At 32.6% G+C, this 13,433-nt stretch overlaps 2 protein-coding genes and 1 non-coding gene across 3 annotated transcripts; all 3 read left to right on the forward strand.

Annotated features, from left to right (window-relative positions):
- The first annotated feature begins 3,226 nt into the window (after window positions 1–3,226).
- LOC105118033 (GTP-binding protein SAR1A-like) lies at window positions 3,227–5,308 on the forward strand. The gene is made up of 3 exons (XM_011015871.1): window positions 3,227–3,452; window positions 3,817–3,948; window positions 4,784–5,308. Exons 1-3 carry the CDS (start codon window positions 3,324–3,326, stop codon window positions 5,099–5,101), a joined length of 579 nt encoding a protein of 192 aa, XP_011014173.1. The 5' UTR covers window positions 3,227–3,323; the 3' UTR covers window positions 5,102–5,308.
- A 2,966-nt stretch (window positions 5,309–8,274) lies between these two features.
- On the forward strand, window positions 8,275–8,816 carry LOC105118037 (Ras-related small GTP-binding family protein). The gene is made up of 2 exons (XM_011015878.1): window positions 8,275–8,376; window positions 8,496–8,816. The coding sequence occupies exons 1-2, from the start codon at window positions 8,275–8,277 to the stop codon at window positions 8,814–8,816; spliced, it is 423 nt and encodes a 140-aa protein (XP_011014180.1).
- A 2,109-nt stretch (window positions 8,817–10,925) lies between these two features.
- Window positions 10,926–10,998, forward strand: TRNAA-AGC (transfer RNA alanine (anticodon AGC)). The gene has a single exon. It is a non-coding gene; the product is annotated as a tRNA-Ala (tRNA).
- The last annotated feature ends 2,435 nt before the right edge of the window (window positions 10,999–13,433 follow it).

A 13,433-nucleotide genomic window follows, 5' to 3' on the forward strand; every position in this document is an offset into this window, starting at 1 on the left:
TAATTTTTTTAAAATAAAATAGGGTTATTTTGAATAAAAAAATTAAAAAAAAAACTAGAATGGACCCTGTCAAATTTTACTCACTCGGGTAAGTTAACTCATTAAGACATACAAGCTTGAATGAGTTAACATTTAGCATGTTTGGGAGGAAATCCAGCTCGAGATAAACTCTAAGTTAGTGAGTTATTGGGTTAATTTATTAAATCAAATTAAATTTTAAAAATATAATTTTAAAATGATAATTTATCAAATCAAATTAAATATAACAAAAAATCAAGTTAGGCGTTAGAGGGTATATGAATTGAATTGAATTGGATTATCTGAGTTCTAAAATCTTAACTTACATTTCTTAAGTTTTTAACTCATTATTACATGCAATATATATATTATTTAATTTTAAGGAGTAAAGTTGAATTAAATAGTATAAATATTATATAAATGTTTGAACCATCATCGAATGGTACAAAAAATTCCAGCTGTGTGAGAAATGGATACTTTTTCACGTGATTTCTAGAGGTGGTCAGTTGTCTGCAATTTGCCGCGTGGCGAACAATGTTTTTCTCCTTTTTATATAATAAATTATTATTATAGTTACTATTATTTTCCTCATTGTTATTATTATCAGATCCTATCATGAAATTTTTTAATAATAACATAGTTTAGAGTATTTATTATTATACCCACAACAATCAGTCATATTATTATTATTTATAATGAGAAAAAAACTACAATTATTGTCATGCTACTGTTATCAATAAATATTATTATTATTATTATTATAAACTATTTTTATTATTACTATTACTATTATTATTAGCCACAATTATTATTATTGTCAACATTGTTATAATTAATCATTTTATTATTAATTTTTTTCACTTAAAAATAAATAAATAATCCATGTATAGTAAAATTTTCATCCTTTTAGTTTTTCTTTTAATGGTATTAATTACATATCTAATGTTAATTTTGTTTTTTAATTAATATAAATGTCTAAACTACTATTTTAACTAATTTTATAAATTTTAAAATTAATAATCATAAAAATTTATAGTAATCATTATATTAACAATCACATATTTCAACTTAAAACCACATTAAAAAAACAAACATCTCTTTGTCTCAAAGTCTGGTAGATGGGTAGTAAATTTCGTTTTGTTGTTCTTTGTGATGAGTTCATGGTGCTAAAGTGGTAAGGTCAGAAATGTCATCCGGTTACTTTGAATTTTTTTATACTAAGATTCTCCATCATGTCTGAACAAGGAAAAAGACAAGATTTGTCTAGTATTCTATAATAAACAAGGATCATTAATCAAAACAATCTAACATCATTGTATACATTAAATATTGAATTTAAATCTTTTCATGTTTTTATTTTTATTTAAAAAAAACATAATTTGTTTTTGTGATTGATTAGTTTTCCACAACAGAAGGGATAGGTAGAAAAAAATAAAATATATTTGATTAAAAAATGAAACAGATAACATAAAACAAAATTTTCTATGAAATAATTTTTTAATCAATTTTTATATTTTTTAAATAAAAATATTTTCTCTATTTATCTTATCCATGTTTTTTTTTCCTACAACAATAACAAAATATTAACTTATATTCCACTCTCATCACCAACTTGAGTTAATGCCCTAGACTAGAAAAGAAAAGAAAAATAACAATATTTTTGGAGTTCTTATTTTTTAAACCCAGTTGTATTTATCTGAATTTTAGGATTTGAATTTTACCCAATTGTATTTATCTGAATTTTGGGATTTGAATTTCAAAAATTAGAAATACCATCACATAAAACAAATTAAACGACATGAATTTTCAAAGTTCATGGGTACTTTAATTAAAAGTCAAGTGCTGTGCTATTTCTCTCCTCATTTCAAAACATGACAGCGCTACACTGTTTGGGAACACCGTAGAAATAGTATTTTATATATTCTGATTTGAAAAATAATTTTAAAAAAATAAAAATAATTATTATTTTAATATAAAAAACACTTTTAAAAACCACACCTAAAGAAATGGGTACAATGATTAATTATAACCATTGACTTTCCTGTTTTATTTTTAATCTTTTATTTATTACATTCAAGATAAACCATGCAAATTTACACTTAAAGAATTTCCCAAAATTATTTTCTAAAAAATCCCATACCTTGAATGGGTGAATCTTGTTGGTAGATCCCATAAATTCCATAATGGTAATTTTGTAAAAAGTTATCTTGATTTATTTCTATAAATTAGTGTTTTTATGGAAATTCAAAATGAATAAAAATTTGTACTAGGCCACCATTCTAAATTCAACTTTGTTTCTTTTTAAATAAAAATTATCCTAAATTTCAACCCACAAAATCCAGGTTTTTTATTTAAAAAACAAACACAATTAGAGCCCCTGGTTTTTGCAACCACACCCCTGCCCAGCAAAGCCAGCTAATTAATTTCTATCTCCCACCTACCAAATACCCATAAAAAAAAACCCACAATCCAATTGTAATCCAATCTTAGACCGTCCGCTTTTAAAGTCAACGGCCCACCTTTACCCAATGACGGCAACGGCCAAGATCCTAGCACCCCATTGGTCCAAACTTTCTAACCCGGGAACCCGACCCACCAATGTAGATTTTATCTTGACTCTATGTTTTTCTGAATATTACATTTTGGTCCGTATTGTTTTAGTTTATTATTTATTAGATACTAGAGTATAATGGGAAACTCATTTTTTAATATTTTTTTGGTCATTGTAGAGTTGTGAAATATTACAAAATGTATTATTTTGAAAAAGAAAGAGAAAGATGGAATTTTTTTTCTAATTATTTAGGTTTGTTTGTCTTCAAAATAAACTTATTATTTCTATAAAGTTTTTTAACAAAATACTTGGAAATATTAGTTTTATTTATCTATCTCTTGATTATGCAACTCGTTAAAAAATCATTAATTTTTTTATTTTAATTTAATTTACCCATCTATAATAATTCATAATGGTAAAAATATTTTATTTATTAAACTTTAAAATATTTTTTTATAATAAAATAAGTACAGCTAATTGAGCAATTAGCGGTCAAATTAAAATGTTTAAGAATTATAGAGCTAAAGTTGGAAGCGTTTTAAACAATAGGTTTGAAAGTGAAGATATTTGAATCTTCAAGAACTAAATTAGAGCTTATGCGATTACATACAAAAGCACAATCTGTGTTTCCTTGTAAATTCACACACTCTTCAGATTTCAGCTTATTCTCTCTCCCTCTCCCTCTCTCTCTTTCTGGTTTAGTTAGCAAATCAAAACTTGAAGCTTTAAAAGCTCTCTTCTTTTTCGAAAAATAATGTTTTTGGTTGATTGGTTTTATGGGGTGCTGGCATCGCTTGGTTTGTGGCAAAAAGAAGCCAAGATCTTGTTCTTGGGCCTTGATAATGCTGGCAAAACCACCTTGCTTCACATGTTAAAAGATGAGGTGCTTTTAAGTTATTTTGTCATATTTTTTTTAATTTTTATTTCTGGTTTTTGTTTGGTTTCTGAGAAACTGCAAAGAAAATTGAATCTTTAGGCTCTTTAATTGTTTTATTTTGTCAAGTTTTTGGTGACTCAGAAGTGAAAAATAAATTGGGTTTTTGTCAGGTGTTCTAAATTTTGTGTTTATGAGTGAATTAGATGGAAAAACAATGAAAGCTTGAGGCTTAAAGATTCAGATTTTAATTGTTTTTTCTGAGTCTTTGTTTACCGAGAAATGAGAATGAACCGGGTTTTGTATGAAGTGAAATTGGAGAAATGAATTAACTTTTGTTGTGGGTTTTGTTTTTCGTTTTTCGGTGTGGCAGAGATTAGTGCAACACCAGCCTACACAGTATCCAACATCAGAGGAGTTGAGTATAGGGAAGATCAAGTTTAAGGCGTTTGATTTGGGCGGCCATCAGATTGCTCGTCGAGTTTGGAAAGATTACTATGCCAAGGTTGTTTATTTATTCTCTCTCATAATGTTTTGCCTAGTATACTCTAGCATATTGGTTTTGCTTGCAATGAGGTTCAGCACATTAGTTGTTTGGAACGTATGGATTGGTTGTTCATTGTGGTTGTAAGTTGCAATCGTATCTTGATACTTGTCGTTGATGTTTACCTCTTAGAGAAATGCATGCGGATCCAGGAAGCTGGAAGTTGGTATCCACTTTTGTTAACGCTAGGATTTGGAGTTGTGTCCTAATAGTTTAGGAATTTTGCGAAACTCGGTGAAATGATTCAAGTAAACGAAAGTTACTGCATTTAGTCTTATTGGATGGCAGTATGAGGTTTTTTTTTTCTTCCCTTCCGTACATCAAATTATGTTGGAGGAAGGGGAAAATGCCCTTGAACTTGGATATGTTAATCGACCAAGAGTCAACAACGTGTGAATTGGAGACTGCTTTTTATTTCACAATCCCAGACTATGTTACTTTTCTGATGATCTGATTCGTGGGAGGCACATACCAAATGGGAGTTCACTGGTAACGATTTTGGTCTTTGAAAAGTGTTCTACTAATACCTAACCACACATTTTTTTCCATTGCAATATGGAACTGCCGAGTTTTTATTTGTTCTAGCCCTTGAATAATGGGAAATTCCACATGAACCGCCCGAGTACTTGTTGTCTTCCTCTCCATTTTTGCACATAATTTGTCATTTTTTACTATTGACACAGTAACTTTTAGTATAGCCGTGTCTGACTGTTTCTTGTTGGGTTTTTCCTGTGGGGTTTTTCCTGGACTATATTGTACTCCTGAGTTTTGACCGCAAAATCCTTTTCTTGTGAAGGTGGATGCAGTTGTTTACCTGGTAGATGCTTACGACAAAGAGAGATTCGCTGAATCAAAGAAAGAACTAGATGCTCTCCTCTCTGATGAAGCATTAGCTAATGTCCCCTTCCTTGTTTTGGGCAACAAGATCGATATTCCATATGCTGCCTCAGAAGAAGAGTTGCGGTACCACCTTGGCCTTGTCAACTTCACCACTGGCAAGGGAAAGGTGAACTTGGGAGACTCAAATGTTCGTCCACTCGAGGTCTTCATGTGTAGCATTGTCCGCAAGATGGGTTACGGAGAAGGTTTCAGGTGGCTTTCTCAGTACATCTAGAATTGAGCTATAGAAATCTAAGATCCTATCCGTTTAGTTCCCAAGGGAGCTATAGAAATCAAAAACCTGTTTAGTTCTCAAGTGCTATGTTCTATATAGAACGAATTTGGATATTGACTTTTTAGAATCATAGTTAAGGTCTTTCTCACTGTTTATGTCATGCTCTCTATTTTAAAATGAAATACATGCTCCATTTCCGTGATGAAACCTAAAAGTGATCGATGATTTGTGGTCTGTTAGCAATGAAGGGGAGCAATGCTACTGTGCTACCATTTATGACAGGGAGCAATATACTTTGGAGATCATCTCCTTCAATCTTCTAAATTTGAAACTGGAAGGTTAAAGTGACTCCATTTATGACAGGGATTCGGGTAAAGGCTATTTTCTATTACATGGTCGAAAGACCTATCAGGCCCCCATTGCCACCTCTACCGGTCACCTTGCCAGCCAACTTGACGGTCTGCTGCCACGATGGCATTTTGCTCACGTGGCAATCAATATCTTCGGAGAATTGCAGTAGCGTCCCCTAACTAATATATTCTTGTTCCAAGTTGACAAACATATGGCCTCTAGTTTAGGCCTGTGGCCCCAAATTCCATCCTCCAAAGCCACATACATGCCATTATTTTATTGTTTTTAGATGATTTTATAGCCACACACATTTTATTATTTTAATGGACATTAAAAATAATTTAAAAAATAAAAAAAATTAATATATTAAAAAAAAAAATTTAAAAAAAAACACATCAAAATAAATAAATTAAAAAATATTTTAAAAGGCAGTCACGGCGAGATAAATAAATTATAATTGTCATTGCCATCTCCCACCGCAGACAAAACTTACCCACCCGGAAAAAAAAAAACCCACTTCCTCATCAATCAAACCGTCCATTCCTTAATCAACGGTCAGATTTCACCCAATGACGCCACCAAGCACAATTCTCGCTTTTCATTGGTCCAAACAATCTAACCTGGTAACCCGACCCACCAACAACAACAACACCAATCAAGTACTGCCATCTCACACTCACACTCACACCCGCATCAAATAAAATAAAATCTCTATACATGTATTCTCTCTCTCAAAAACTGGCATCATTCTCTCTCCTTTCTTTCTCTCTCTAGACTTCCACTCTCTGGCTTAAAAAAAAAAATCAACAAAATCTTGATTGATAGAAGCTAAAAATTTTATATTTAAAAAATGTTTTTGCTTGATTGGTTTTATGGGGTGCTGGCATCGCTTGGTTTGTGGCAAAAAGAAGCCAAGATCTTGTTTTTAGGCCTTGATAATGCTGGCAAAACCACCTTGCTTCACATGTTAAAAGACGAGGTACATTTTTTTAGTTCAATTATTTATTGATTTTGTTTATGATTTTCTTTCCTGGGTTTTGTGTGGTCGCTGAAAAAGTTTAGGGAAATCGGATAAGGATGAATTATATTTTGTTAAAGTTTTGGTTAATTAGAGTTGAAATATCAACTGGGTTTTGTTGCCATTGACAAAAAAAAAAAAGAGGTACTTTTTTTTTATTTTAATTGAATTATTGGCTTGTTTTTTCTTATGATTTTTTTATCTGCGTTTTGTTTGGTTGCTGAGAAATTGCTGGAAAATTGAATAAAGATTGTAAATTTATTACTTTTGTGAAGTTTTTGGTTGCTAAGAAGTTAAATATGAACTGGGATTTTTTTGTTAAATTTTGTCTTTATAGTTGAAAGTAAAAAAAAAATGTAAAATTAAGGCCTGAACTTTAACCTTTTATTATTTAATCACTGCCATTAGATCTTTCTCAAAAGCAAATCGTAGCTGTTGACCAGTCATTATTTATAGTTATTGTTTATTTATTTAAGTTTCTTCAACTTGAAAAAATAAATTAACAGCTAACGTGTGATTATAAAATTGATATTTAATTTCATTTTTTGATTGGATTGTACTTCAGGTCACTAAAGATGGTAGATGAAATGCGTTTTGTTTAAAGTGTAATTTTTTTTATTCTATAAGTGAGAATTTGAAGAAATGAATGTATTTTGTAATGGCATTTGTTATTGTTTGTGTGCGCAAGTGCAGAGATTGGTGCAACATCAGCCAACACAGTATCCAACATCAGAGGAATTGAGTATAGGAAAAATCAAGTTCAAGGCATTTGATTTGGGTGGCCATCAGATTGCCCGTCGAGTTTGGAAAGATTACTATTCTAAGGTTGTTTATCTGCTCTCTCCCAAACTAGTATGTTGTTCTGTTTTTTTTGCAATGCGTGGAACAGGTAATTGGTTGTGGTTGCAGTCATAATTTCAATACTTGTGATTGATATTTGCTATTTAGTGGAATGTGTAGAGATTTAGGAAGTTGATGGTTGTTTCCACTTTCGGTGATGTTAAGGCATGGATTATTTGTGAAATAGTTTAGGAATCTTGGAAGCTGCATAAAAAATTAAGTGAATGTTACTGTGTGATTAACCCTTGCATTGGATATGTTAACTGCTCAAGTGTTGATAATATTCACAAGGGAGATTTTCTGGCCTTCATAATCCCAGATAATGTTGGATCTTGTGATTATCCGATTCATGGGAGGCTAGTAACAACATGGGAGTTTGCTGATAGCAGTTTTGGGTACTTGCAAGGTGCTTAATTAGTACTCACCATGCATTGTCCCCCCCACCCTCCATTTGGGCCAATTTTTATTTTTTTATATTGGCTGCTAATAGAGATTAAGTGCATTATGATTTTCAATTTTGAAATATAGGATGCGGTAGTTTTAATTTGTGGTCTTTTTCACATTTAGTTGCCTACAAGTGAAAAAGTTAAGGAAGCCAAAGTTACTTTCTCATCAACACTTAGATTGAACATGTTAACTGCCCAATGTTGAATAATTTTCAAATATTTGATAAGCTCACGCCTTCATAATCCCACACAATGTTTGTTTTGTGATTGTTTGATTCATGGGAGGCAAAAATTGAAATGGGAGGTTGCTGATGGCATTTTTTGGTCTTTGCAAGTGTTTCACTAGTACTTCACCATACATGTGCCTTTTTTTCCCTTTTTGCATTAGTTATTGCAGACTTATGTTGACTTGGATGAACTGCATTCTAATTTTCTATTTTGAGACATAGATGCCCGAGTTTTAATTTTTTGTCCTGCACTTTTGTGATTGGTTGCGTATGAGTAACTATAGTGGTAAAATGGCGTACTGGCAACCTTTTGTGAAGCATCATGTGGGTGATCGCTGTGTTCTCACGGGATTCCTGTTTGCCTTGCTTTCTTTGTTTTCTCATGATTTCCAAGTTTTTTGGTCTTTTTAACATGATGAATAGATGACCATGTTGGAATGTCCTTGTCAGATTTGTTTGTTCTTTTTGAGTTGTACTGCTGAGTTTTGACATAAAGTTCTTTGTATGTGAAGGTGGATGCTGTTGTTTACCTGGTAGATGCTTATGACAGAGAGAGATTTGCGGAGTCCAAGAAAGAATTGGATGCTCTCCTCTCTGATGAAGCATTAGCCAATGTCCCCTTTCTTGTTTTGGGCAACAAGATTGATATGCCATATGCTGCCTCAGAAGATGAGTTGCGGTACCACCTGGGTCTTACCAACTTCACCACCGGCAAGGGTAAGGTGAACTTGGTAGACTCAGATGTCCGTCCCCTCGAGGTGTTCATGTGTAGCATTGTCCGCAAAATGGGCTATGGAGAGGGTTTCAGGTGGCTTTCTCAGTATATCAAGTAGCAATCTACAGGAAATTAAGATCTGTCTAGTTCTTAAGCTATATGATGTCTCATACTGTATCCAATGTACATCATCGTTGTATAATCACGTTTGAAGGTATTTTCACGTTGTTTGGCCTTCGTTTTGGGTAGAATGGCATACATGCTACGTCATGTGCATAACGAAAAAACCTAGAAGTGATTGATGATTTGTTGTTGGTTATGGGCAATGAAAATGGGCGTTACTTCTTGTTCTCTGCTGCCTGCTCGCGTGCTTGACACTTGAGTTTGTTATTACATGGTACGTCCATTGTCTCCCAACAATTCAATGGGACAAGAGAGTTGTTAAAAGTGCTTGATTGCTGCAATTTGTATCCGCTGTTGAGTCACATTAAAGGGAAAGCGAAGGTTCAACATTAAAGGTGAACCCTTGCCAAATCCTGTGGAAGAGCGAGAAGAGCGTATGATTCTCCATCGACAGGAGGGTGTTTTGTTTTGGAAGATGGTTGGTTCCTTCCATGGATCAAGCATTCGAAGAGCATTTCCATTAACCTCAAAAGCAATATGTTGTTTGTACCTTGAATCTTCACGAGTACTTGCTTGATTCAGAATCTGTTCAATGTGCTCATAACGGCAATAATAAAAATTGGAGTGTAGAGTAGACAGCGACTAGACGGGCATGCGTTATGATGCGGTCTGTCAAATTTTTTCAATGTAGAATTTTTTTTTTCAATGAGGAAAAAAGATAATTAGGCCACGTAAAATATTTCTAAAAGAACACAAAAATCCAAGATTGAGGTAATTAACTATATTGTGTATCGAGTCCATTGAAAAAAATATAAATAAAAAATAGAATGATATTAAATAAATTAACAAAAAAAAATTAAAAAAAAAACTCAAGTCGAGTCCATTCAGATTCAGATTAATATATAAGATCTATGACTTATCATGCTATTAAGATACCTTATCAAAAGCATATTGAATAAAATTAAATTAATTGAGTTAACCTACTAACTTAGTAACCATTGGAACAAGATAAACTCAAATAAAAAAATAAAAAAATAAAAAATAAAAATAATTTTCAATAAATAAAATATTGAATGATATGTATATATTAAAAAGGACAAAAAAAGAATTAAAGTCAACTAGAGTTAACTTTAAAATTTATAATCTTGATTATAAGATCGAGAATAATCTCATAGAAAATAGACACTAAAAAATAAAATTCTAAATCATCAAAAAATTAAGGGATAAAATTGAAAAATAAAATACAATAAAAAAGATCCAAAACAAAAAAAATTAAAAAAAATAATGATTAAATTTCATATAAAAATAATTTTAAATAAAATGTTGAGAGATAAAATTAAAAATAAAATTCAATTGAAAAAAATATAAAAAAAAACATCAATTAAAAAAATAAAGATCAGATTTTATTAAATAAAACTAAATAATGAAAGGAAAAAATTTTAAAAAACAATAAAAAAAATAATAATTAAAATAATGAGGAAGAAAGTGAAAGCAAAAAAACAAATTAAACAAACACTTTTATATTTTGGTAAGGAAAAAAAAAAAGGAAAGAAAGAAAAGAAAAGAAAACTATTGGAACTCAATCACCATATGTGTGTCTGTGGCATCATTAAAAAATACACGATGAGACATTTCCAATACTTTCTTAAAAAGCATTAATCCTTCATCAACTCTTTTCTGTAATAATATCCATCTTTATTACTTATCAATTTGTTTATTATAACAAAAATTAATTTAAAAATAAAAAAATCCATGAATGTAATTTTAATTTTACTTTTTAGGATAATATAATCATTATATTATGTATTTAAAAAGTAAAAATATCAAATTATCTCCATTCAATCTCATAAAAACTAATGGATACTTAGAAAAAAACTATTTACCAATTTTTGTTGAAAGGTAAATTGGTAATTATACAGTGATATAATATGCAAAACATTTACCGTGGTCTCGATATATATATATATATATATATTTTAACGGTGCCGGTGAGGATTGCCTGGATGGAGCCGATGCACACAAGGGCAGTAGTCCTTTATCACTTGGAGGTTTTTCCAGTTGTTGTGATCAAAGGAATTAAATATTTAATCTTTTTAGGTTCAATGGGGATGTAGCTCAGATGGTAGAGCGCTCGCTTAGCATGCGAGAGGTACGGGGATCGATACCCCGCATCTCCATTTTCTCCCCGTTTTTTTTTTAATTTACACAGATTTATTCAGGATGTGATGAGAGGCATATAAATATTAACACAAAGTGGGGAATCTTAATGCGCCTCCTAAAGCAACTGATGACCTCTTCTGTAATGGACCTTGCCTAGCTGAGAGACCAGACTAGTGTTGAATTGCATTAATGATGTGATATCATATTTTCTTTTCTCTGATAAGGCAATGAGTGCTGGCTGCAGCTTCACAAGCCAATTCGTTGCCCTGCCCTGCTGTTTTCCTTTTGTTTTAACAGTTACGTGCTGCTTGACAATGGTACAGCATCAGTGTAAAAGCAAAACAGGTTATCACTTATCACTAACCAGTTGAAGTAAATCAAAGGTTGCATTGAAAATAAATTCAAACAGCGTTAGTGGAGATAATCAAGAAAATTAGTAACTGATAATCTGAAACGTTTTTATTCTTAATTTCCCCATAACAGCTAGCCTCAGTTATCAGTAACATTCGTATCGTCTAGCAAGAAAAGGCTCAACAGATCCTTGTTTAACAAGAAACTGAAACCATTTTAGTGCCGAAGACGTTACACTCATATACAGACTATAAATTGCTCAACATTTCATTCACTTATTCATCTCCAGCAAAGCAGCCGTTCTTTTTATATTTTAAGCAAAAGTTAAGCAAATAGAATTGAAGATGGCTTGTCAGGGAACCTGTGCTTGCAGTGTGGAGATGCCAAAGAAGGAGGAGGGAGTCACTACTCAGCCTGAAACGGTGGTTCAAGAGGATGCAACTACTGCTGTTGCTCCCGAGGAGGTGAAGACTGAGGAGAAGGATGCTTCTGGTGCCAAGAAAGAGGAGGAGCCTGTGAAGGCTGAAGTTGGGAGCAGTAATTAAACAAGGGATGTTTGAGTTAGAGTCAATAATTTGTTTATATTTATATTGCTTTTTGTTAGAAATCTTTCCCTCATCAAAATAAATGTTCGTTGTTTTATTTTCTCTCTCTTTTTGCACACAAAGACAATGATGGTCAAATGTTTAATTCACTTTCATAGCATTAAAGTTTTTCTTTTCTGGATCTTGCTGAGAACTTTAATGCTATATGTGTAAGGTAAATTTAACTGGTTAATATGTAGTTTTGGAGAACTTATATGTCGCTCTTCTTTCAACCCTATAATATAAACAAAAGATTAAAGATTTCTTTCCATAAAAAACCATTGGTGTTGGAAATTGAAAACGTTTGCAGCACTAACTTGAATGCGGCACACACTCTGATGACTTGCGGGTTTTATACATTCATGCATGTCAAGGTAAAACGAGAGGTCACACTTCATTTAAAGGAAGAAAAACAAAGAGTCTCATATAGGGGCATAGGGCTCTGTATATATAGCTTTCGCTCCTTGCTATTTTTTCCACCACCACACTGAACGATTATTCATATTATCTTTGTTAGAAGCTCGGCAAATCTTAAGCAACAAAGCTGAAGATGGAGAGGAAGAGCAGCTGCTGTCCAGGAAGGAGCAATGCAAGGCCTGCGAGTGGTACACCAGAGGAGGAGCCGATGCTTACCTCAAAGAAGGGAGTCATGGCTGAGAATGTCAAGATTGAAACTTCAGAAAAGAATAAGCCTAGTTCTGCTACTCCTGCTGTCACCTTGAAAACTGAAGAAAAGCCTGCTGTTTTTTTCAAGATTGATAACCCTGTTAAAATTTTAAAACGAGGATTGGAACCGATACGAGTAATTCATGAAGGATTAGATCTCGAAGAGTAGATAAGAGAGCAAGTGATCAAGAATAAGAGTGAAAAGTCCTTATGTTAAGAATAGAGAGAAAGGTTACAGATATATGAACTTCTATTTGTGCATCAATACAATTTGGCAAGTATTATTACACAAGCTCTTAATTTACACACACACACCCCTGCTAGATTTGACTGAATTCCATGGTTCAAGATCAATTAAGCTTTTTTACTGCAAGATGTGTGTAAGCTCTACGTCACCACGAGTATGGCAAGCACTAAGCAAGGAACCCCATGGAGCAGCATCATTTGGAGTTCCCTCAGGCATGCTTCTAAGCAGCTCATAAGCCTCCCTCACACATCTAGCACGCCCAAGTAGATCAACCATGCATCCATAGTGTTCAACTTTTGGCTTAATTTGATGGTGTTTCACAATTGAAGCAAACGATCTCCTCAGATGTGGCTGACTTGGCTATGGCCAAAGCGAAGGAAATGTTCACGGAGCTGCGTCCGGGTTTCACGACCATGGAGAAGGCGTAGTATGTTGCGCTCAATCTCCACCAAGTTCTGCTCATTCTTTCGTCCCCCCCTCTTCAACATAAATTTAAAGAGTTTTTTTAAGGTGGTGTTAAGAACTTGAGAGGTTAGGAAAATGAAGATGAATAATTACAGATTAAAATATTAAAAGTAATTTTTTTAAATTATAAATAAATAAA

The sequence above is a fragment of the Populus euphratica genome, unplaced genomic scaffold, assembly GCF_000495115.2.
Source record: "Populus euphratica unplaced genomic scaffold, PopEup_1.0 scaffold1696.1, whole genome shotgun sequence".
In the NCBI taxonomy this organism is placed as follows: Eukaryota; Viridiplantae; Streptophyta; class Magnoliopsida; order Malpighiales; family Salicaceae; genus Populus; species Populus euphratica.